Source organism: Cupressus sempervirens, chromosome 8 (assembly GCF_028749045.1).
Source record: "Cupressus sempervirens isolate cs-2001-9-10 chromosome 8, ASM2874904v1, whole genome shotgun sequence".
Classification (NCBI taxonomy): domain Eukaryota; kingdom Viridiplantae; phylum Streptophyta; class Pinopsida; order Cupressales; family Cupressaceae; genus Cupressus; species Cupressus sempervirens.
In genome coordinates this window covers 453,464,330-453,491,823 of record NC_143125.1, presented here as the reverse complement: position 1 = coordinate 453,491,823, position 27,494 = coordinate 453,464,330, and the positions used below count along the sequence as shown (strand labels likewise).

Genomic DNA, 27,494 nt, shown 5'->3' with positions numbered 1-27,494 from the left:
TTTAGATTTACATCCAAGCACAAAGTCTTCGAGTGTACATACAAATTGACAAAATTTTGTTGCCTTGTCAAAATATGATTATTTACAATGAGCTCCCTCCTTCATAGAGGAAAATAGGAGAGGGAAAGGTGAAGGAGAAAGGGGAAATTCTCAATCACCTTGACTTATTCTTTAACAAACTTCTAATTATCTAATTTGGCTTATTCAAAGTTGCATGCCTACTGCAATTGCAACTAGATTACATGTTACAACTTTGCACATGATCCTATCACATGCAATTACATCTTGTTTCTCCATCACATGTAATATATCAATTACAAATAATATTCTAAGTGCCTTACAAGACACAAATTCTATTACTTCAAGCTTGATTGGTCTTCAACGCTCGATGTTTTATGATTGTTGTGCTTAGGTTTGGTGGAAGCATCTTGAACTGGAATATGAATATGCATCCTTGATTGTTCTGTTGAGTGTTCATTGACTTTTATTAGCTTGAAAGCACTCTATGCTTGTAATTATTCTTTTACCTTCTTATAAGCTCCAACATGTGATCATTCTTGTTTCACGTCCTTTCTTCTTTGCCTACATAAAACCAACTCTTTATATGGAGGAAAAACTTAGAAATGGGGTTGTTTTAAAAACATTACATATGGAATATGGCTGGAAATATTTGGGACAGCAAATGGGTAAATGTGCTTAAGCTCAAAGTATGTGCTTATATGGTGGAAAAACCCAAAACTGGGTTTTTGGTGGTCAAAAGGACGTGCAAATAGTAAGCTTTAAGTTATGCAAATGAAGGACGAATGAGTAGCAATTGGGTAACATATGAGAGGCATAGCATGCATTTAGAAATGCAATTCATGATATTTTATTCGGCAAGCATGTGGGAAATACTTTCAACCATAGGGCAGTCATATGGAGGTTTATGAAATGAATATTGGTGGGATTTGAACTTGCATTCTCATGTGGGAAAAGAGCAACTTGCTTTCATATAAGAACGAGAGTTTACCTCGACTGCATATGCAAGTAAATGAGACTTTGCATATGCAACTTGAAGAAGATGAAAGAAAAAGAAGAGACAACATATATACAAAAACATGCAAATCTGAAAATGGAAATTGAAAGACTTGCAATAAGAAACTCAACAAGACAAAAATGCCTCAAGGATAATAAGGGAAAAACATACCTCCCTTCACCAACCGCAAAATAACTGTGAAGTTCATTGAAAGTGCAAACTGGAAGAACAGAACAAGCAAAAGAAGTAGAAAACGCAAACATGATTTTATCGTGGTTCACCACAAATTGTGGCTACGTCCACACTACAAGGAAGATCTCTATTAATGTAAATATCTGAATTTACATCAGAGCTATTGTTTCAGCTCTTTGAATACAATATATAATAATAAACCTCCCAAACATATATATAGAGTCTCAAAGGAAATGAAGAGACAAACAATTGGAGGGAAACAATAATAAAATGTGCAAAATAAAAGAGTGATTGTTGGGCTTCACATATGCACCCAACAAACCCCCACTTGAAGTCCAACAGCGGTAATGTATGAGTCCCCCCTGAATTCCCCTACTGTTATTTCTTTACAATGCCAAGAGAAGCTTGGCAGAACTCGAACTTCTCTCGTGGAACAACCTTAGTTAATGCATCAGCTAGATTTTCCTTGGTGTTAATCTTCAAGACCCGAAGTTTGCCCTTGTCAAGTTTACTTCAAATGAAATGATAGCGAACCTCAATATGCTTAGTCCTGCTATGAAACACTGCATTTTTGGCTAAGTTAATGGCACTTTTGCTATCAGAATACAAGGCTGATCCTTGTTGAGGATAATCAAAATCATTGAATATAATTGCAACCAAATCAACTCTTTTGCTCCTTCAGTGAGAGCAATGTATTCAGCCTTAGTAGTAGAAAGTGAGACCACTTCTTGCAACTTCGATGCCCAACTCGCTACTTCAGCAAATGTAAAAACATAACCAATAGTCGATCTTCTATTGTCTAAATTTTCAGCCATATCTGAATCCGTATAACCTCTGAGTGAAGTGTCTTTGCCACCAAAACACAATACAGAATCAGGAGTGCCCTTAAGATATCGTAAGATCCAGTTAACCGCATCCCAATGTTGTTTACCTAGATTGCTCATGAACCTACTAACAACTCCTATTGCTTGGGCCATATCCCGACAAGTGCAAACCATTGCATACATAAAATTACCCATTGCGGAAGAATATGGGGTGATCTTCATGTAGTCTTGTTCCTCTTGTGTCTTGGGACACATGGCTAGAGATAATCTGAAATGATCAGCGAGAGGAGTGCTGACCGGTTTGGCATCCGCCATACCAAATCTTTCTAATACCTTGAGAACATAATGTTCTTGAGAAAGCTTTATTTCCCTCTTGTGTCTATCACGAATAATATCCATGCCAAGTATTCGTTTTGCTGCCCCTAATTCTTTCACGGCAAACCTTTTTGACATCTTTTCTTTCAATTCTTAAATCAGCTTCATAGATGAGCCGGTGACAAGCATGTCATCAACATAGAGCAGTAAAAGAATAAAGGAACCATCAGGTAACTTCTTGTAGTAGACACATGGATCAGATTCACACCGAATGAAATTATGTTCAGTCATGATTCGATCGAACTTGAGGTACCACTACCTCGAAGCTTGCTTGAGACCATACAAGGTCTTCCTCAATCTGCAATATAAGTTTTCTTTACCATGTTTAATAAATCCCTCGGGCTGCATCATGTAAATTTCTTCATTCAAATCACTATGGAGAAATGCTGTTTTGACATCCAGCTACTGAAGTTCAAGATCATGAGCAACAACTAAACCAAGAATAGCCCGGAACGTAGTCATCTTGACCACGGGAGAAAAAATTTCATTGAAGTCTATGCCCTTTTGCTGATAGAAACCTTTAACAACTAGCCTGGCTTTATACCACTTCTGATTTTTACCTTCATCTTTCAACCGATAAATCCATCAATTTTTTAGTGCTGTCCGATTTGGTGGCAAAGGAACCAAATCCCAAGTTTTCTTTTTGCAGCAGAGAATCCATCTCTTCTTGCATCGCTGCCTCCCATTTGTGCGAATCCGATGCTTTGTGTGCTTCTTTGAAGCTAGTTGGTTCCACTTGGTCGGAAAGCAAAAGTTTCAGCTCTACTTCTTCAGAGTACAAGAGTTCGTAATCAGAGAATCGAGTAGGAAGCCTTCGCTGTCTTGTAGATTTCCTCCATCCCTGAACATTCTCATTATGATCAGAATGTCCCTTTTCTTTATCCAAAGAGTGTTGAGTTTGGAGTTCAAACTCACTGCCTTTTGAAGATGTGTAAGAACTCTTCTTAGAATTTGAATGCACAAACACCATATTTGAATCATTGTTGTGTGAGTGACTCTGCTCACTTGTAAATTCAGCCCTAGCTTCAAGTTGATTCATGGGTGGACATAATCCATAATGTGAATTATCCAATTCTCCTACAGGTAGTAGTAGCACCCGGTTCATGAACTGTCTGCGGGTGAGAATTATAGGGATCTTGATCAGAAGGAACACGATGCTGGGAGTTGACAAAGTTGACTATAAACCTACTACTGTTCATTACACTTGTTCCTGTCAGCAATTTCCACTACAGGCAGACTCGGTTCAAGTCCATCTTAGGAATGAGGTGTGACAATGGTCTGCACCTTTCCTGCGTGGCATGTTTGATGACTAGCCTCAATGTGCCATGAGGGGCATGAGGATTCCTTGCAGGATGCTTTCTTTGCTGTTGCCGGCCCAAGTTCGTGGGTGAATTGATGACTGCAGTGATTATGCCATGTTTCTACAGCAATTGGGAAATTTGGCTCATGCTAGTGATAATTAAATTGAACATCCCTTGCGTGGCTGTCAATATTTTGTGGTGGTCTCTCTGCTGTTAGGGCATCTTGCTGACCCTTGTTTAGGATATGTGAGCCGACATTGAGTGGATGTCTGTCATCAGTTGCCCTTTCTCTTGTATGACCAAACTGTCGGTTATGCTGGAAATGACCACTATTGTGGTGGTGTGGAGAGGACCATAGGTGAGGCTCTTGTGTGGAGTCCACCTCACCCGTGAGTGGCATGTCCTTATCCTGAAAATTTTTATGGCTAAAAACATCAGCAAGGAGTGTATCTCCATCAGTATATTTTCCATTTTCTCTGTGCTCAGATAGATGATGACCATCTCTGTTCTGATTTAAATTGGAGTTTCAAAACTATGACTACTCTGTTCACTAGTGGTGTTAGAGTGACTCCACTTGCTAGTAGAAGAAGATAATAGAGGGGTAGGAGCTAAGACTGAATTGGGAGACAAACTGCTTGAAGGAACGTTGTTTTGATTTGTGTCAACATTGGAGTTATTATCAAAAATAGAGAAAGGGGCATATTCACATACCGTATTTTCTTCCTTGTGTAATGCTGGAAATACCTTCTTATTAAAGACGACATCTCTACTTCTGATAATTTTTTTCCCAACTAGATCCCATATTCAAAAACCGAATTGATCTTCACCATAGCCCACAAAAATGCCTTTTTGTGACTTTGGATCAAGCTTTTGTCTTTTCTCCTTTGGAATATGTACATAAGCTTCGCATCCAAACACCCAGATGTGTGAATATGAGATTTTATTTCCCAGCCAGTCTTCCTCAGGTATGCCAAAGTCCAACCGAGAAGAGGGACTTCGGTTTATTAAATATACTGCTATATTACATGCCTCTGCCCAAAACTCCTTGCCTAAGCCGGCATTAGAGAGCATATAGCCAGATTTCTCAAGGATTGTTCTATTCATCCTCTCCATTGCTCCATTTTCTTGCAGGGTGAGTGGAACAATCTTAATTCTATGGATGCCATTGTCCGCACAAAATAAATCAAACTCCAATGAACAAAACTCTCCGCCATTGTCCGTTTGTAAGCACTTTATTTTGTGGCCAGTCTGATTTTCAACTAAAGCCTTAAAGATTTTAAACTTGCTGAAAACATCAGATTTCTTATGCAATATGTAAATCCATACCTTTCTTGTGCAATCATCAAGGAAGGTGACGAAGAAGTTTGCTCCTCCAATAGAGCTTTCCTCAGTGGGTTTGAACACATTGGAATAAACAAGAGCCAAAGGAGTACCTTTCTTTTTATGTCCGGTCCTCAAGAAGCTGACTCGCTTCTGTTTTCCATAGAGACAATGTTTACAAAATTGTAAGTCAATTGATTTCAGCCCCGGTAATTGCTCCCTTTTATGCATAACAACAAGGCCCTTTTTACTCATGTGACTGAGCCTTTGATGCCACAATTCTGAATTGCTATCTTCAACTGACATGGCAGCCCCCACTTCACTGATATTTTCTACAATATATAAACTCCCAATCTTGTCTCCTTTGGCAACTAACATGGATCCTTTTGTGACTTTCCATGAATCGGTTAGAGAAGTGAGAAAACCTTGTGCATATAGCTGACTTATAGAAATCAGATTTCTCTTTAGTTTTGGAACATGACACACATCTTTTAATAGCCATTTAACGCCTCCTTTCAAAGATAATAAAATATCTCTTTTTCCTACTATTTCACATGCCTTATTATCACCCAAGTATACTTCACCGAACTTACCTTCTTGATAATTTGAGAAGCATTCCGTACATGAAGTGGCGTGAAATGATGCACCGGAATCCAAAACCCATGAGGCTGAAGTAGTCTTGGTTGTAGATACAATCAGCACACTATCATCTTTGTCATAGACGGTGTTGGCTTGACTTTCCCGCACTCGTTCTTGTGCTCTCTTATAACCTCTACAATCCTTTTTCACAAAGCCAATGTTTACCGCATAGATTAATTAAGTAATGCGCACAGATAATGAACACGAACAGCAACAACAGTACTCCTTTATTCGATATGACCAGAGATTTACATAACTGGTGATAAGATGCTTTACAATGACCCAAGAGGGTGTATAATACTTTCCGCCGAACCTTCCAGAAGGGTCCGTCGGCTACAAAACAATCCTAATCTACCCGTCAGCTACAAAATCTTTACCGACAACAACACTTTGTTGGCTATAGTTTCTACCGACATCATCCCCCCAAAAAGAAAAAGTCGTCTCCGGATGACAATTACAAAATACAATTACAACATATCCAGGATAGATTAACAAAACATAATACACTAACTAGTCTCCAAAATGTTTTGCATCTGCAGCCTCTGCGAACACAATACTGTTCCTTAATCAAGCTAACCTTGATAGCCACCTGTGCCGCTTTCTCTGCTTCCAACTTCTGGGTACCCTGAGCCAAGCATCGCTGAACTACCTTCAACTAGATGATCAACTCCTCTCGAGCTCTTTGTGCATCAACCAAGACAGCCTCACGTCCAACACCTACTCCAAGTGCCTTTGGTACACAGACACTCCGTGTCTGCAGCAGCTCCAGGTCTCATCAATTGGTCACACTTCCCACGACTGATGTCCGCAACGACTGGGGATCTAGGGGGCAACGCCCCCGGGGGGGTCGAGGGGCAGCGCCCTCGGTGTGCTCCCTATTGCAATACAGGGCAAGGTTGAGGAGCAGTGCCCCTCGTCGCCAAGACCAAATTAGCACTCCAAAACCCACACAAAACTGCATGGAACATACCATTTTTGTGATTTTCTTTCGATTCCACCCTCTTTTTGGCAACCACTGATGCTTCCCCTTCCCTTTGGCATCATTCGTTACTCATTCCAAATTGCCTCAATCTGTCATTGTTTTTTTTTTAAGCTCCTACCTGTTCTGTTTGTCTATCACTCCCAATTGCTCTGATGGTTTCGCCTTCGAAGCTAAAGATTAGTGCCATTGTTGCATCACTACGAAAACTTCATACAAAACACCCCATAGAGATTTTTATTATAGCCCGTGGAAGACTAAAGCACCTCTCGAGGATATTGAAAACACTGCCCACGGAAAAGTAAAGCACAGCCCACGGAGATCTAACCCAGTCCATGGAAATCTTCCCGCGGGGCAGAGGTGGCCGCGGGACACCCAGTGTCTATGGGCACACGTCCGTGGAAACAATTAAAGCCGCCATCACAAAAAGTCAAACTGCGGCCAAAAACAGTCACCCGCGGAGGAACTAAGTCCATGGAAGGAGAGGGAGCCGTGGAGTTCAATCCGCATAAGATAGGGAAAAGCCACGCTACGTCAGCCAATGAACAAGATGAGCCTGCGGACACCAAGATGCAATCCGTGGAGAATAGAAAGCCATCCGCACAACAAAAGTCCCCTGGAGATAAAGGCAGGCCGCAAGGAACAGAAGACTTCCCATGGAGACAGCCCGCGGAAAAGGTGCCCGTGGAACAGTTTGCGGGACCCCTGTCCAGGCAGACTCCGCTCACTGTTCGATCATCCTCTGGTTTCTTCTCTACTTTTCCATCAAACTTTGTTGTCTTTAGCTATCCTTCTCCCTGTGTGGTTTTCTTTACTTCTCCCTCTTCCTCTGTGATTTTCTTCGTATGTCCTTCTTCCACTGTGGTTTTCTTCTTTACTTCCGGTGGTATTTTCTTCCCTTCTCTATCTTCCTCTGTGATTTTCTTCACTTCTCCTCCTTTTACTTTGTTCGCTTGCTTTCTTTTCTTACTCTTCTTACGCTTGCCCTCGCTTTCTTCATTCTCAATTTTTTTCTTCACCATTTCATTGATCTCCATTTTCTTTGAGAGCTCTTGCTTTGTCACTGTTTTCATAGTAACCTCGATCTCGTTATCTGATTCATTCTGCTACAGATCCACTTTTTTCGAAGTTGACTCATCGACCTCATCTCCCAAATTCATTGCCTGTAGTGTTGCTTCCTTATACTTGATTGTCTCCCCCTCACTGAATGCATGAGCAGGTGTAACATCCAATGGTGTATCCCCCTCGTTTACCTCATTGAACTCCTTTGGAAATTCATCCTCCCTTGGACCTTCCTCAATTGTCAGTACTTTGCAGCTCTGGAATAGTTTGTAGTCCTCTATTTTCCAGTGCTAGAGACCATCGACTGAATCCAAATCGTCATCTGTTGATCCTCCCTCCAACTGCAGGACTCCCTCCTGATCCGGTTCCATACGCTATCTGCCTTCATCCTCCTCTTCTTTGGAATCTGATGACAGGGCCTCTTCTTCGACCATTTGGGTGTGCAGATCAATGACAAATCGCCGGCCTTTACTTTCGAGTGACAAGGTGTTCTTCTTCCAGTCATGTCTGACTTTGGCTTGAATAAGCCATCCACAGCCAAGGATGGCGTCGTATCCTTTTCTTTTCAACAGGATCACGACAAAGTCCAGTAGGAACCGTTATGTGCCAATCGTTATCGGTTGTGCCATCAAAATGCCCAGAGGTTTAATGCTGTGCTGGTCTGCTGTGAGCAACTGAAATGTAGGGGGCCACAATGTTGGCTGTCCTAGCTTCTTCCAGGTCTCCTCCGGTAAGACATTTATGCCGGACCCTCCGTCGACTATTCTGTCTGTGAGAACGTGTCCGAGGATCCCCATCTCAACAACCGCGGGATGCCGACCGGATGTGAGGGCTAGCAACATTTGGTCTTCTTTGCCTGCAGCAATTTCCTTCCCTCTGCCTTGTTCTCCTGGTATCCTTAGAGCTGGGACGATATTTGTGAGAGTGGATCGGAGCTTGGGCATCGTAAGAAGCAAATCATTTATCTTGACAGGTATCTCCATTTGCAAAATTTGCCGTACGATGTTTTGTTCTACGGAGTTCTGTGCCAAAGTGCCATTAGTGTCCTTCAACTGAGATGTTTCTGCCTGCGATGCCTTTGCAATCTCTGCCCGCACTTCCCCAAATTTCCTCTTTTCTTCTGTCGGGTCCGGGTACTCTTTTGCTTGCCTCCGCATAATTGCCAAAACCTCTTCTTCATCTGTCCTGACAGTGATCAAGTTTACTTCAGATTTTGGACACTTGGCATCTTCATGATTGTCGGGTCCTCACCATCTACATAATAATTTCGATGTGTTTGCCATTGTACAATCCCACGCAAAATGACCCCGCAAATTACATGCTCGGCATTGAACGATCGGCCGTCTGTTTGCATCATACTAGATTCGACTTCGGCTCCCATTATTATTGTTATTGTTCACATTGTTGTTGTTTTGCCCTTTGCTATTATTTTTGTATCCACCCGAAGTGGCACCATCAATGTTTGCGTTTCCTCTGGTTTTCATGTTGAAGGGGCATTCTTTTGTGGAATGTCCCATGATCTGGCAGATGTCACAGAATTGGTTCTTTGGACAGGACCCTTTGGTATGACCATCCATCTTACACTTCGTGCACCACAGCTCACTTCCCTTGGTCTCCTTCTACATGTTTTTAAACTCCTTCATCATGTGGATAATGTCCTTCTGTAGGTTGCGGACCTTCTTGCTACTGTTTTCATCATCACTGCTATCCTCTCCCGAGGACTCGTCGTCGTTTGAGTCGGAGGAACTATTCTTCTTCTTTTTCGTCCTCTGCTTGCTTTCCAAGTTCATCGCTCTGTTGTATGCTTCTGTGTATGATGACGGCGGCACAATTTTCATCTTCTTTTGCAACTTCGGGCATAGGCCTTCCACGAACCATCTTTTCTGCAGTCCGTTCGCCGGCTTATTTTTCATTTTACTTATCAAATCTTTTAATTTCCTGGTATAGATGCGGATAGTTTCATTCTTCCCTTGCTTCATATTGTATATCTCTGCTACAATTTCGTTGTCGTCGCGGAGTAGTTGAAATTTTGCCGTAAACTCCTTGAGGTCATCCCAAGTGGTTAATTTCTGGGGATTTGCATCAGCGAACCAATCAATTGCGACACCCTGTAGGGTTGCCGGAAACTGCCGAACCCATTCGTTTGTATCAGTTATGCCATTCGCCCTCCAAATCGTTTCGCATGTTTTATAGTGTCGGATGGGGTCGACTGTACCTTCGCCATCAAACTTCGGCAACTTTTCTTTGGGTCTCGCCATCACGATTGGATTTTGTGCACGGGCGCTGTTCGGTCCTGCAACACTGGCACTGTTCACTCTCACACCGGCGGTCTGCACTCCCACACCGGCGGACTGTTCTCCCACACCGACAGATTGTTCTCCCACACCGGCAGTCTACACTCCCACACAGGCGAACTGTTCTCCCACACCGACAGTCTGCACTCCCACACCAGCGGATTGTTCTCCCACACTGGCAGTCTTAACAGTTGTGAACGGTGATGAAGAAGGATCCTCTGAAGTTGTTCCTTCCGGAAGTGTATCCCAGACAAAGAGTTCACTCCACGCCCTTGCTCCCTTGGCACTCCAAGCTGTGCAAGTCGATTCTCTTCTGTTTGGATTCTCTTCCCTTGGCGAACACAAATTTAAAAACTCCTCCCGTGCTTCTTCCACCAATTCCATCCACTGTCGAGTCTCCTCCAACAATTCCTCCGCACTCCTGTTTCCATTGGCAATCCTCTAGAATCTCCTTCGGCGCTCCGCCTGTTGTGCCAGAATTAAATTACCCTGAGCTGTGCAAATTTCATCTTTGTCCTTCAACTTGTTCTTGTTTCTATTCAGTTGATTCGGCATCGGTCTTCATTCCAGCCTTTGCGCCAGGTCCATCAGGCAACGGCGCCAAATGTTTACCGCATAGATTAATTAGGTAATGTGCACAGATAATGAACACGAACAGCAACAAAAGTACTCCTTTATTCGATATGCCCAGAGATTACATAACTGGTGATAAGATGCTTTACAATGACCCAAGAGGGTGTGTAAATACTTTCCGCCGAACCTTCCAGAAGGGTCTGTCGGCTACAAAACAATCCTAATCTACCTGTCGGCTACAAAATCTTTACCAACGACAACACCTTGTCGGCTACAGTTTCTACCGACGACAACCAGCAGTCTCCTCCTTTCCTTTCCCTTGACTTCGAGTGCCTAGCTGATTTTGATCTTCTATGATGATTGTTCCTCCCTCTATTTTGGCTTCTTCCTCTATTTTCGGTGCTGACCACCATCAAGGCTTTAGTGGATGAGGATTCCTTGTTGCTTCTCTGCATATCCTCACTAAGTAGAGTTGCCATAACTTCATCATAGACCAGGTTGCTCTTTGAGGAGTTAGAAGTACTAACTGCTGTAACAACGAGATCCCAGCTATTCGGTGATGAACATAACAAGATGATAGCTTTGGATTCATCATCTTGTGTCATGCCAACCGAGGTTGCTTGACATAACAAAGTGTTCAAATCATTTATGTGATTTGACATTGTAGTCCCATCCTTCATTTTCAGCTTGTAGAGCTTCTTCATAATAAATATTTTATTTGTAGCTGAGGCCGTTTCGTACATAGTTTGAAGTTTAGCCCAAACTTCCTTGGTTGAAGATTCGTTGAGAACATTGAATAAAACATTCTATGATAAAGAAAGAAATATGGTAGCCTTTGCTTTCTCATCTGTTTTATCCCACTCTTCATCTTTCATTGCAGCCGGTTTCTTTGCTTTTCCATCAATTGCTACCATGAAGTCTTGCTTGACTAGCAACGAACGCATCTGAACTTTCCACAAACTGAAATTTTGTCCCAAGAATTTCTGCACTCACAAATCTTCCATGACTCCAGATTTACAAACACCGAAATCAATTCCAGCTTTTACGCCAAGCTCTGATACCAATTGTGAAGTTCGTTGAAAGTACAAACTAGAAGAACAGAACAAGCAAAAGAAGTAGAAAACGCAAACACACAATTTTATCATGGTTCACCACAAATTGTGGCTACATCCACACTGCAGGGAAGATCTCTATTAATGTAAATATCTGAACTTTACATCACAGCTATTGTTTCAGCTCTTCGAATACAATACATAATAATAAACTTCCAAAACATATTTATAGAGTCTCAAAGGAAATGAAGAGACGAACAATTGGAGGGAAACAATAATAAAATGTGCAAAATAAAAGAGCGACTGTTGAGCTCCACATATACACCCAACAATAACAAGTCTTTCTCAAATCTTTGGACAAATCTGAAAATAAATCCAAGAAATTTAGGATTAAGATTTGTTTAAAATCATAAGACTTGTATAGATTTCAAAATCCAAACATTGAGGATAATCAAGGTTTGAATTTGGTCATGTAGAGATAGTTAGAGAGATACAATGCCCAAAAAGTGGAACAAACTTTGACTTAGCAAATCCATATGCAAGAGCATACAAAAACGATGCCTAGGGCAAGAGATTAGCTTTAAAATGATGAAGAACAAGCTGGAAATGTGATTTACTTACCCTAGAGTGCTTCCTCAAAGTGATTCAATGTGAAAAACGCCTATGTATGTGCCGTTTTGGATGAAGAACATGCCCTAGACGGGCTGTTTTAGTCAAAATACATGTAATCCTCTCCAAAATCGCCACCACCTCCGCAGCCTTCAAAATGCCTTTTGGAGAGGCATTTGCATTATAGATAATATATGCAATCATGCAAAAATTGCCACTTTTATTTTTAGGGCATTTGCTAGTGTAAAACACACTTTCCAGGGCTCATGCATCATTAAAAAATTCATGTATTCTTGCTAAAAGTTGCCACCTTTAAAATCTGAGCTTTAGCTAGTGTAAAACGCACTTTTGAGGAGCCAATACACATTTCGAAATACATGCAACCGCTTGAAAAATTGTCACCAGCTTTGACAAACAGGTTAAGTCATTAAAAATAGGAAATTCGAGGCTCTTTATATGCATTCGAAATAGATGCAATAGCTCTAAAAATTACCACCTTTAATGGACTTGTATCCTGGACTTTTAAAACAAGTTTGTTTAAAACATGTAATGGGGTCCAAAATCACCACTTTGCATTAAGTTAGTGTAAACAAGTTGTTTTTAATCAGTTACATATGCATTTGGGTCCAAAATTGCCACTTTAGCTTGATGTAACTGAATAACTCATTCTAGATTTGCATCTACATGTTATAATGACATGCAAATGCATTTCAAAAGCCCACTTAAATGGTGATTTAAAAATGCATATGTAGTAGATTATTAAAAATGAACTTCTAATGCAAGAACATATGTAATCGCATTTAAAAAGTATAGTTTTAATGATGCTGGGACTTAGAATATATTGGGAGTGAGTTTTCATGAAGTATTTTGCATGTGGATGTATGCAATGAGTAATAAAAATCACACTTTTATGCTTTTAAGTTGTCTCATGTATTTATATTTAATATTTAACTATAGTTTTTAATAAAGTAACATGAAAATAGACTTAAAATAAACCAATTTTCAAAAAACATTAAAATCTATGGTCAAATCAACTCAAAATTAGTTGAAATTTTAAAATGGACATCAAAATCCACTTTAAATATTAAATATAATTTCACATCATGCAATTGCCAATAAAAAACCACTTTTATGAGGTTTTTAATAAAAATATATATTCGACTTGAAAAGCCCCACTTTTTCCCTCATAACTTGACCTAGACTACTCAGAATTGGACCTAACTTAGCTCGAATCGAGCAGAATTCCAAGGGCCATTTACCAAAGGAAAAAAGAAGACCAAAGACTATTTACAACACAAAGAAAAGTGAAGAAAAGATGTGAAAGATTGCCAAATATCGAGGGTTTGCAGTGAGAGAAGAAAAACTCTTACTAGCAAACAATTTTAGATTCAACTTGACGGAAGCCTTCAAAAGAAATGCAAGATAGAATCACATAAAGTACGGCTCAGGGATAAGGAATTGTCTTCACGATAGTTCATCAATGCATTAAAACTTAGAGGGTGCACCTATGAATCCATATGAAAATTGTGTAGGGTTGCCTCAATTTTGTGAATCCTAAATTGAGGACAACAATACGATAATCTACATCTGCCGAATCCGTAAATCCTCTCCATTCATGTAGATATTTTCACAATATCAATCAGCTTTTATTTGTTGTTCCTTTCTGCAGTAACTCCTTATTGGATAAGATTGAACATTCACTAACTTAAATGTCTGCACATTTTAATCATGGTTAGGTATGATTATAGAAGATTTATTTTATATTATTTGATTGCAGATGTAAGGCCTCTAATTTGCTTCACAGCGGATGTAGTTCCTATTAAGACATTAGCATGGGCTCCTAATGAAGGGTAAGGAACCTTTTCTTTTCTTTTGCAACATGAGCATATTTGACTTTTTGTGAAGATAGTTTGAAAAATATGTCATTAGATCATTATGAGAATGTTAAAACACATTTATTCACATTGATACATTTGTATATATCCAGTGAGCTGTAAAATTACTATAAAAGCAGTGAATGAAGGCACAGCTAAAGTCTTCTATTAAAATTTTAAATATCACATCTTATATTACCTTTTATACAGAAGAGTATTGATGGTTACAACTTACAACCCTTGGATGCTATACTCTGTTGTTCATTAGAAATGTAATTACATTTATCCCACGATCTGTGTTATGTAAGACATTGTATATTGTCATTATATTTGGTGATTATTCTCAAACTTACTAAATCATCGATTTTCCTGATGCTTCCCTTTACTTATGAGTATGTTCTCTTTGATATGCAGTTTATCTGGGAACTTTTTTCTTTCATTAGTACCGAGCTGAAAATGACAGCTAGTTATTCTTCAGTTCTGCAACAATTCAATTTCAACTCTTATTTGAACAGTTCTATTGTGAAGCGGCAATGAAGTTCAAACATATTTTTTTTTCTGAATGATATCACAACGTGATTCTTTTGAAATTGAAATATATTATCACAAAGCAATGGTCTTAAGTTGACTTTGATGTGTTGGACATATGCAATATCCTCCTCAATTGAATAGCTCTGAAACTTAACTTTTTCACTTTATTTGTTTTCTTTGGAAGAATCCGAAATTATGGTTTGCTTTTTTCTGATGTAATTTTTATATTGATCCAAGGGTAAGGAGGTCTAGCAATAAATTTTCTTTCATCTATGCATCTAGTGCAATCTGCATCAGACTAACTAATCAATTTAAAACTTAACTTTCAGTGGATCTGATATAATAACACAGTTTTGTCTATATTACTCTGAATTCTTTGTTTCCATAAATCAGATGGCTTCGGTGATTTAATGAATCTAAAGATCATAACAACTGCATAACTCTTGCTGGATTTTCAGATAAATCAGGCAAACTCATTGGATAATTGTCATCATTTTTTGATCTAGTCCGGTATGGATTAAAGTGATCTTCAATTTATTTCATGACCTCATCCCCATGAAATATCCCAACTGGATATTAGGCTGAAAATGGAGGAGTTGTTTCAAATCTTTTTCTTTGACCAGCATAATGTCGGCTTTGAATGTTTGTATACTCTTTTTTTGGGTGTTTTTCTGATGTTCTATATTTTTTTGGATTTTTGAATGATATTGCAACTATGAACTAATATAAACATGAACTAATAAATCAAATACACTCAGCTGATAGTAATGGAAATCTTTTATTTTTTTCCAGCCCAAATGAATGACATAAAATTGTACCAGGCAATTCTGAAAGGACTATGGAAATCTGGAGACATATAATTCGTTTTTCTTGCCTAATTTGTACTGTAGAAGGCACTAACAGCTCAGATTAATAATTCTGGGCAGCTAAATGCTGAAGACCAGCTACACACCTCTCCATATGAATGATGTCAGTCCTCTGAACTGCAGTACGACCGCTGTAGTTATGATCTCAGATCTTGTGACACTTCAATTTTATTGTATCTACAGCTGCAAGCTCAATTTTGTTGCCCCTTATGTCTGATCTGAATCTCCAGCAAGGTTCTAGTTCAATACAAGTACCAATTATGGAAGAAAGTTCCCTCTTTAAAGTTGACGTCAGCTACCAGGCCTGTATGGTTAGCCTGACAATCCAAATCCTCTTCCAAAGCACTGATCAAACTGCGGAGTGATGAAATTTGACTTCTAACTGGTGCTCCAATAATTATCAAAAACTTTTCTTGCACAAACAATGACTACTACTGCCTTCGTTTATGAAATCAAGCTTAAATAAGCTGAATGGAGAATGAATTCTCTCTTTCCTGCAGACTGGGGTGCTGTCCAAACCTGATAGCGCTCAAGAGTTTTTTTTCTTCAGACCGCAGATGCTGCAATAACCCTCTCTAAGAGTTCTTCTCAAACCTAGTAATGAAATTATAAAATTTGTATGATGACAAATGAACTCCCAGAACACTTACAATCACTTTATTTTCATTCAACCCTTTTAATGATTAAATTACTTTGTTTTATTATACCTCATAAAAATCAAACAAGGGGTAATTTCCAATTATTTAAGTTGGCAACTTTATTAACTATAGCATTATATTTTATAATGCCCAGGAAGGAGAGCCAATAAATTATTAAAATTTATTTAATATAAAATGATTATAATATCACTTTAATATTATATTATTAAAAACCAAATTTAGGAAATATTTGAATTTCCTTATTCATTAACAAAATCCAATCTGGAACTTAGAATCAAAATTTGTCTGAAATGCTGCAATCACCTCTGCTATCTGAACCCTTGGAGGCTGACTGGTAGTTCCTCCTAGAAATTAGGAACTCATCTTAAAATTTAGGAACCTCGCTCAAAATACTAGAAACTATCCAAGGGGTTCCTATTAAGCTCCTTTGTTCCCTGAGTGATCAACCTATTAACTATGAGTTCTCCCTAAGATCTAGGGATGCTCATCAAATCAAGAGAAATGATCATGTCAACCCCAAACTGAGATCCTGTGAATCATCTCTAATGTATGTTTGTCTAGAGCCATTGTTAGTGAACTGGGACTTCCTCCTAAAAAATAGGAGCACATCCTAAAACAATAGAAAATGCACCCAAAGTCTCCAAAATATCCACAGAGGTCTCTGGATGTCTCCTAGACAAGTCCCAACCAATCCCTTAAAAATAGGGATTCTTCCTAAATTTTAGGAAATTGTTGTCAACTTCAAAAACTGCCCAAAAAGCTGCTGCATAGCTCTTTAAGCTCTTGTACTGGTTCCGTCCACACTCTGCTAGCGTACGAGAACCAAATAATCAACCAATCTCTGCTCGTCTGCCTGTCACCATTGAAAGGCACAAAATTGGGAACATTACAATCTAGATCACTATAGATGGTTGCCATAAATTATTTTAGCTTGTCTTCAAAGACACAATTTCAGTAATACTTCGAATTTAGAAAGCGCACCAATCACATAAGTGATGTTCATGTTTTGAATGTAGATATGATGCTAACTCCATAACCCATGTGTAGCTTTTCAAATAATTAATGAAATTGTGGTTGATTCCTTACCATCTATGGATCTAGTCCGATATGGATTAAAATAATCGTGAAAGTTTTTATAATCTTGTGAATTCTAGATCATAATATGAATAGATGATTCCCTTTCAATATTTTTGAATTCTCTTTGCCTCTCTTTAAAGAGATTGTTTCAATCTTACAAGTATATGTCCAATCTAGAGAGTCTAAATTGTGTAACAGATACTCGGGTTTTGAGATGAATCAGACGTCTGATTGATTTTATAAAGTCATATAGAATTATAATTTTTTTCTATGTAATGGGTGCTTCTGGTAAAGATTGGGTATGCATACCAGTACAGTTCTAGTTCATTTATGATTTAAGTACAAACATTGTACGCCCAAGGTAACGCTTAGTTACTTGGGTTATTGTGGGTACTCCCATGAAGGATCCACAGTGAACCCAAGTGCCTAGATGCTACCCTGGTTGTATTTGGGGTGAACCAAGGCCATTGCTATTGCACTAACACTTAAATATTCACTTAGTTACTTGGGTTGTTGTGGGTACTCCCATGAAGGATCCACAGTGAACCCAAGTGCCTAGATGCTACCCAAGCTGTATTTGGGGTGAACCAAGGCCATTCCTGTTGCACTACAATTTAAATATTCACTAAATCTATCATGGTGTCCAAAGCATGCAGTCTAGAAAACAAATTTTACTCTATGAAAATGGAGGCTGATGTATTAGTATAGTGTTAGGTTTTAACTGTTGTAGAGTCAATTCAATTGATTCATCCCTCTTGTAGAATTTGAATTTTGGCAAAAATAGTAAATATTTAAGTACCTTTCAAACTTTGTTCCAATATTAGGCCTTAAATCAAAGTGTTCTAATTAAAAAATTGTGTTGAACCACTGAAAGGCATGTTAATGTGTAATATTGGCTAACATATGGCATACGAGTTACGAGTTACAATACAAGGTCTGGTATATATCAATGTATTAGGTCAGGCATAAGGCTTGGGAAGTTGATGGAATAGATACAGTTCGGTTCTGGTATTTAAGCTAAAGTTATGTCTCCCCCATGGCTAAACTGGGTAATGTATCAATAAAAGAGAAAAAAAGCCCGCACAGGTAGATGAGTTGGCTTGAGGTCAAATCTCTCTTGGGTTTAAGAGGTGAGACATCTTGTGGGCAGCTGATCTCACCCATGGGGGACTAGTCTTGCCTTAGCTTGCATCGGCCGTCTGTCATCACTTGGCTAGGTCGCAGGGACTCCCTCGTGTAAAAAAATAAAAATAAAAAGAGAAAAAATATATTGCCAGTAATATCATGTATACATCACCTGCAGCAACAATGTAATATGAATAGCTATTCTGTTACTGTGCAATGAACATTTTGAGACTTGAGTATTTTCATCTTTGCAAATTATAAATTTAAGGTAGTTAAATATCCTATTATTGATAATAATGCGTATCACTGTTTTGATACCTGTACCTAAACTGGGAACTTGTATATTTTGAATCTTTATTGTTTGAGAGGCTTTATCCAACTTCAATGGGTTTGATAATATTATTAACAAACTAGGAATACAATGTGATCTCGTGAATCTTAACATAGAATTACTTTCATTCTTTAAAGCTTCACTCCCCAAGCAGCAAGGAAGTAATCCAGGTATTGGTATCTCAATTGTAGTATCTATGACCAAAAAGATAATGGCCATCTATTATCATCAAACTGTCAACAACCAGGTTGTATTGCTTTGCATTTATGAGTATCACCTCTATTAGTTTGCAATAGTTGAAATTTCTTGAGGATTTTAAAGTACATGCAAGTCATATGTTTCTCTTGATCCTCACGTTAATGTTAAGCATTATTTAAGCAATCATTTCTGTTTAATATATTGATAAAATTTACAAATATTGACTCCTTGGAACACCATACAAGAAAGTGTAATAATACCTAGTATCTTCCATTTGTTCATCAACTGAGCATAATAATGCAAACTGGCTTTGGTCAAATAGAAAAATCTTGAGCAAGGATTTGTATGACATTTAAATGTTAATATGTTGTAAAATTTCAGTTTTGAGGACTTCTCATATGTGGGGTCTAGTAGCATTGAAAATTAGGTCCATATAAAAATAAATACTTTATCTATCAAGTTCCTAGCTTCTTCATGAAGTTGGTTTATTTTCATTTGGTATTTTGAAGTTAGGATTGGATCTAGAGTTTTATGGGGGTCAAAATCCACATAAATAACCAACTCTTGTATTAATTGGGAGTCAAAGATGAAGGAACCAGGGAGGCATAGCCTTAATGTCTTTCTTCTTCTCCTAAAACTTTAAAAAGCCAAAAACTCTACAAAAGTCAGATATTATATCTCTAATGTCTACTTGATGGGCATATTATGTTTATTGCTGCATCTTATCTTCTTTGAGCTTCAAAATTGAGCTCAACTGCTAAAACTGTGTATGAATGGTAATAATTAATTTTCTTCAGTTGAAGATATGCAAATTGAATGGAGAGCATTGTAGTCCTAAACTTGACAAAATGTGTTTTGATGTTTCTCTATAGTTGAATGAGAAGGGTTTACATGCACAATTTGCTAAAACATAGCATTTCATAATTTTAGGAGTTCTATAGGAAACATGATTTTCTTAATGATATAATATTAAATACAATAATATAAAAAATATTTGATGCACCCCTTGGGCACCACTATTAATATGATGGGGTCATATTTAATTTTAATGACTAACATTTGATATTGTGATTTAAAGGTAGTCTTTTTTGTTTGTTGCGATCCATTATTGGCAAACTGTTTGTATATTGCTCTCTTTTGGGTTACACAGACTTTTGGATGGCCTTGCTTCCTTTTGTGACTCTTATTGGCTGACAATGAACCTATGGAAGACCAAGGTGATGGTCTTCAATTGCCTCAAGACCTCTCACATCCACTTCATTTTCCAGGGCATGGAGGTGAAGATCTCTTCTTCCTACACATACTTGGGGGTCAAGTTCTTTGGCCCTCTATTCAATTTGAGACTCTCTATGCAACATTGTGTTAACAAAGGGAATGGTTCCCTGGCCCTTGTTGAGCAACAATGTTTCCGACATCACTTCTAGGACACTGTGTCCAAGCAAACCCTTATGGATACTTTGATCAGACCAATTGTTCTCTATGGGTCTATGGTTTGGAGGTTGTCTTTCTTGGACTTTGCTTGGGCCTCTGTAGATTGGGTCCAAACTCTCCTCCTTTAGCACATTATTAGATGTAGATAGTTTACAACTCACAGTTTTGTCCTTGCTATGTTTGGGGCCCACCCTTTTAGACTTGGTACTGTCTTCGACCTTATTTGGTTTTTATATTGCCTCAAGTGGTTTTCCAATTCTTTAGATTGTTGTCTCAGATTCTCCTATTTGGCTTACCCCTCCTCGGAGGCTGTTGTGAATTTAGATTCCTTAGATTTGGTTTGGCGCTGGTTTGCTCAAGCCTCAACCCTCCCAAATTTAGTTGGGATTGACATTTATTGCTTCGCCCTTTCCAGTACTCATTGGATGTCCAACTCATATTCAGTCATCGTGGTTGGAGTTGAACACTCATGTTAGGATAGATATCTACATGCAGTATATTGTTACTACTTGGGTGAGCCCTACTTGGGGGCTTTGCTCAAAGATGGCTATCTACTTGGAGCACTTTCTTGAGATACGAGACAAGATCACTGTTCGTTCCTCATATTTGTCTCGTAGATGCTTGCATGCACTTCGTATATCTCTTGTCTGTTACAAAGTGGTCCACACTGGCTGTGCATTTAGATTGACCATCAATTCGCTAGGGAGGACAGGGTCTACTAGCTCTGCAATTTATAGGGTGGCTGAGACAAAGTCCCACTTCATTTTTCATTGCCCCCATTTACTACAAGATCAGAGGGAGATTCTACTACTTATTCAAATAGACACAGTCTCTTCTCGCCTTATTCAAATATATCAATCAGTAGTGCTTTGTGCTTTACCTTCAAGAGGCCCTGAGGGTTTAGGACCATCCCCTTCAGCGTTAGGGGCCCACTAGAAAACAATCAGAGCAGTTCATCACCTCATTTTCTTGGTGTTTCTTCTGCACTTGGCACCAAGCAACTGCTTGACCCCACTACTAGCCTCTACACATCTGCGAGACCCCATAGGGTTTCCACCCAACAAAAGCCATCTTCTTTCTCTTCCTCTACCTATTCTAGAGGTATTCAGTGTAACATACGAATTTTCCTAACCAATTTAAAACATTATTTATCTATCAACTAATCCCATTCACATGACAATGATTTCCTTTAACTAACTATAATTGGAAAGAAGTAACTGCTACCTAATCTAATTGCATTTAACTTCAACGATTGCAAAGGAAATAAATGATTACTTTGATATCATTTAAATCAATCTAACATGTTCAACTGAAAATAAAGTAGCAACTACCATTTTAGACATCTAATATATTCCTGCATATTTTCTACACTATCTATTTATGCTTCCATGATTCCAAAGGTAAAAGTACAAAAGAACATACAGATATGATGGAGAACTCACTTTGTCTTCTTGTTCAAGCCTCGACATTAGTGAGAGGAGAAGCATTGACATAGGCTTAACCTCCCAACCGCGAACCATACTTATCCCTATACATCCTAACTTAATAGAACGACCCTCCTTATCTTGGGATCGGACTTGGGATGTTCTTAAGTCTAGCTATCTGAGTAATCCGGTGGTTTGAGTGTCCCATTAGTTATTTCCCAAATAACTGAAGCATCTGGACAAACAAAAAAGATCTCATGATCGACACATCTGCCTATATCTACCCTAGCCAAGGATTTCAAAGTTGGGTTCGTAAACCTGATCTCCACCACTCGACTTGACAATTGTTTTCTTCATTAGGACAAGCATGAGCTATTATATTTATTTGTTACTTAGTTATCTGATTTCATTGTTGATTTCTGTAGATTATCCACACCTCACCATTTAAGGCAACCATGCCGGTGATTCCTAGGTGAATGAGAGATTATATCCAATCCATTTTGATGTACACCTCTTCACCATTGATGGCATCCTTGCCGGTGAATTCCTCGGTATTTGGACTTCATGATATTATTAACATTTCAGCATGATGAATAAAAAAAGATAAGAAATAAATTCGGGCAGAATCTTTAATTCATGACTATCATTATTATTCCATCTTCCATATCCATGGCTATGAAATCTTATGGTTAATGAACAGCAGTTGACATGATTATCATACCCTATGGATTTCGACTAGGAAGCTATGTTAATATATATATATATACTCTATTCAGACTGTATATAATAAGGCAATAGTGGTTACTTTAACATGGAAAGATGAATAAAATAGAACACCGACTGGCATATCATTATGAATAAAAGGAAGTAATGGATTCAATATGTTTCAATTGGTCTCAGCATATCTTACGTGACTTGAGATTGGACTGTTCCTTCCTCCTATGGCCGGAAATATTTGACTCCGCACTTCCCTAGCTATGATCTCGCAGATGGATGTTGACGTGAAGATGAAAGGGAATTAGATGATAAGCTTATAAAGCTGATATAAATCTTAGAATACTCTTTCTCAGCTTAAACGCATAAGCAAAATGTATAAGCAGGTGAACGGAAGTGTTACGAGTTTGCAGAGAGGAAAAAGTTATGGCAAATACGATCAATGAGACTATTAAAATGGTTGCTCGGCTCTTCGGCTACCTTCAGTTATAAAGATGGCCATTCGAATGCCTCTCGAATCGAATTTTTAAAGAAAGAAATAAAGAAGGAAAGAATAAGAAGTTGAAGAGCTTTAATTTATTATTTTATTATTATTATGCATTCTTGTAAATGTTCATGTGTATGTATTGATGAAGTGACATCATTAGATTATAAACTTATAATTTATTGGTGTCACCTCATTTTTATATATATGTGTTCGTATTTGAGGGTGTATAATAATGATAAAATTATAAATCTTCAAAGGTATGAATTTCATATTTTTAATTTAGATTATTTAAGTTTTTATTATATTGTTTTTCTAATAGCTCATGGGTCCCGTAATGCAACATGTTGTCAAGTCTCTGTATCCTTTCCAAGGTAGTCTTAGGTCAAACCTGTCAATCTTGATGACTGGACCAATCGACCATCCCCTTCCAATGATCCCGTTTAGCAATGCTTCCCCTCTCTTCAGTCTTCTTCTTGCAATCACCCAAACAAAACATTCTCGCCAAGACATTAATTCAAAGATATACTAATCGTTAATTCAAAACAATTGTCGATCATCTAATGACAGTTATAGCTTTCATCAACATCTTTAATAACTAACTCATTTCACATGATCATGAATGAAATAACTCATTATTAGTTGATACAATGTATTTAATTAACCAGCTCACTTCACATGATCAGGAAAGAAATAAATTGATACAATGTCTATCATTAACTAACTTGTTTCACATGATCAGGAAAGAAATAAATTGATACATCTATCATTAACTAACTTGTTTCACATGATTAGGAAAGAAAAATTCGTTAAACCAACGGCTATGATCAATTTAAGACTTAGGGCAAAATTTGGGATGTAATATACCCACCCCCTTAGATTTTTCATCGTCCACGATGAACATAATAGCAAACTTAAGTAGTACTTAGTCAGTTATACAGGAAGAAAAGACATACTCAGTTTTCAATTTTAGAGAAAAGATAGGGATATCTTTGAAAAATATCATGATAATCCTCCAAGGTGGCATTATCCTCAGCATATTGGTCCCACTGGACCTTGCACTGCATTACTTCCCAATTTCGTAAGCGTAGCTTATGTACTTCGAGTATTCTGAGTAGTCTTACCTCTACCACCCTTGGTTCTTGCACCTGCAATAATTTCCAATCAATTATATGTTCATGGTGGGTAATATACTTTTTAAGATATGACACATGGAAGACGTCATGTATCCTGGCAAGGGCTGGTAAAGCAATCCTATAAGCTACTGAGTTCACAACTTCCAGAACTTCAAAGGGTCCCACATATCTCGTGGCAAGCTTAGCATTTTTGCCAAACTTGATAGTACTTTTCTGAGGCTTAACCCTCAGTAACACCTTGTCCCCTATTGAGAATTCTCTAGGTGTTCTTTTGGCATCAACATAACTCTTCTGTTTATCGTTTGCTTCCTTTAACCTTTGACGAATTTGGATTACCTGTTCCTCCATCTCCTGAAGCATTTCGGGCCCAACAATGATTCTATCTTCCAACCGATTCTAACTCACTGGAGTTCTGCATTTACGACCATACAAGGCCTCAAAGGGAGCCATTCTAATGGTGGATTGATAGGAGTTATTATATGCAAATTCTACCATGGGTAAGTATGTTTCCTATTGGTACTGTCGGTCCATACAATATACTCTTAGAAGATCTCGTACTACTTGATTTACCCATTCTGTCTGACCATCTGTGTTAGGATGATAGGCTAAGCCAATGTTCAACTTGGTGCCCAGAGCTGTAAATAATGTTTGCCAGAATCGAGAAGTTATCCTAGCATCCCTATTTGAAATAATTTTCTCTGGAATTCCGTGCAACCTGAAAATCTCTTTTATGAACTTATGGGCAATCTCAGGTGCTCCATCAGTTAGATTCCCTGGTATAAAATGAGTAGCCTTTGTCAATTTGTCAACTATGAGCAAAATAGTGTTGTGTCGATTCTGTGTCATAGGTAACCCTTGTACAAAATCCATGGATATTACTTGCCATTTGCATTCGGGTACTTCATTTGGGTGTAACAGGCCTGCGGGGTACCGGTGTTCTGCTTTTACTCTCTGACATTCCAAACATCCTGCGACAAACTCGATTATCTCCCTTTTCATCCCTTTCTAGAAATATAGAGGTTTTATATCAGATAACATTTTGTTACTCTCGGATGTCCTGAATATGGGGCTGAATGAAATTCACCTAAAATCAGTCTTTGGAGTTCAGGGTTGTTGGGCACATAGATTCTGTGGTGATATCTTAATAATCCGTCCTCTTCTAAGCTAAACTCTAAATACTTAGGATCTTGCGGGTCTCTGATAAGAGCTAAGCTGATTTCTGTATAAAACTCATCACGCTCCAAGTGTCATAAAATTTGGTCCCTTAACCTGAAGTTTACAGTAGCTATCGCCCAGATGTGTCTTCTCCGGCTTAGGGCATCTGCCGCCTTGTTTTCCTTACCTTTAATATAACTTATGTCGAACTCATAATCTGCTAAGAATTCCGGCCAGCTCCTCTGCCTAGCATTAAGATTTGGTTGGGTGAAAATATACTTCAAACTATGATGATCAAATCTAAGCTCAAAAGGTTTTCCGATTAAGTATTGTCTCCACATTGTAAGGCATTCACAATTGCTGCTAATTCAAGATCATGGGGTGCGTAATTCTGTTCATAATTTTTCAGTTTTCTAGATTCATAAGCAATGACTTATTCATCCTGCATTAACACACTCTCTAATCCTTCTCTGGATGCATTTGTTGTAACTACAAAATGCTTTTGTGGATCAGGTACCCTCATAATAGGTGTTGTAGTCAATTTTCTTTTAGAAACTCGAAGGTTGATTGGCACTTTTTAGTCCAAATAAATTTCTTTCCTTTTCTCTGAAGTGAAGTGATCGGATAGGCTATCCTTGAGAAATTTTTGACAAACTTTCTATAGAACCCTACTAACCCCATAAAGCTCCTAACTTCTGATACATTTCTAGGTATGGGCCATTCTTTAATTGCTTTTATCTTTGATGGATCCATTGCTATACCCTGAGCTGATATAATGTGCCCTAAATGCTGAATTTCCTTTTGGTAAAAATCATACTTAGATAATTTCCCATATAGCTTGTGTTCTCTTAATCTTTGCAGAACTATTTCTAAGTGCCTCTGATGTTCTTCTTTGTTCTTAGAATATATTAAGATGTCATCTATAAAGACCAATACAAACTTGTCCAGACAATCCTGAAATACGCTGTTCATTAAATTCATGAAAGCTGCTGGGGCATTGGTTAACCCGAAAGGCAATACTGTAAACTCGTAATGTCCATACTTGGTTCTGAATGCGGTTTTATGTATATCCTCATCCTTTATTCGAAGCTGATGGTATCCTGACCTTAAGTCAATTTTTGAAAATACTGTTGCACCCTTCGTTTGATCAAAAAGATCATCTATCCTCAGCAATGGATATCGGTTTTTGATGGTGACTTTATTAAGCATCCTGTAATCTATGCATAATCTCATGGTTCCATCCTTCTTCCTCACAAATAGCATTGGGGCTCCCCATGGTGAGACACTAGGCTGGATCAACTTCTTATCTAGCATATCCTGAAGTTGAATCTGTAATTCCATTAATTCTGTAGTTGTCATTCTATATGGGGCCCATGGTATGGGTTTTCCTCCTGGTATCAAGTCTATGGTAAAATCAAATACTTGGGAAGGGGGTAGTCCAGGAAGTTTTTCAGGAAACACATCTTGATAATTCTTCAAATAACGGTATTTTTCTTCGAAGGACTCTTTTAACTTTTGTCTGATTTCCCCATCTTCATAAATGTAGTCATCCCCATAAGTGGTGGTTTTAGGTTCCTTTGTATCCTCAATCCCAACTGTGAAAATCTCACAGCCCTTTCTCCCATATCTCTTAAGTTGCATTGTAGAAATTTGTTTTGATCTAATTTCATGTTTAATCCTTGAAATGCTTGTTGGTCTGCCTTGATCATCCACATAGTTTATAGTTTTGGCAAGACTATCTACTTTGGCATTATGTTCACTGAGCCAATTAATTCCTATGATAATGTCGTATGACATCGGGGGTTCAATTCTATTGAGAAATTCGGGAAGTCAACCTAAACTTCAAATAGACATTGCTCTACCTTAGCCCTTGACTGGTTCACATACTCGACTGTCCATGGTTTTGCCATAAAACTAGATCTTTTCAGAAACCTACTTAATAGTCTAGGTGATATAAAACATTCAAATGCTACAATATCAATTAATATGGACACAGGGTTTCCGTAGATCTTACTCGAAGTTTCAATGGGGCCTATCTATTGTTCTACCTATCTATTATCCAAAGCTGCGTGTATCCTTTGTTGAAAGACTTGTTGCTGCTGTAGTAAAGGTGGTCGCTATGGCTGGTTGACGTTGGGTTTACTGGGGCACTGGGTTGAATAATGATCTCCTCCATAGTTAAAACATCCTCTTGGTGGTCCTTTCTTTTCATTATTCTTGTTTTTATTCGTAAAATAATTGCTTTTGGCATCCT

At 38.3% G+C, this 27,494-nt stretch overlaps 1 protein-coding gene across 1 annotated transcript in view; it reads left to right on the top strand.

Moving 5' to 3' along the window:
* LOC149543175 (Transducin/WD40 repeat-like superfamily protein) overlaps positions 1-27,494 on the top strand; it is a 268,058-nt gene that overhangs the window by 93,254 nt on the left and 147,310 nt on the right. Inside the window, exon 9 of the mRNA XM_089798064.1 lies at positions 14,013-14,085. Coding sequence (XP_089654190.1) covers positions 14,013-14,085 — 73 coding nt within the window. The remainder of the gene's footprint in view (positions 1-14,012; positions 14,086-27,494) is intronic.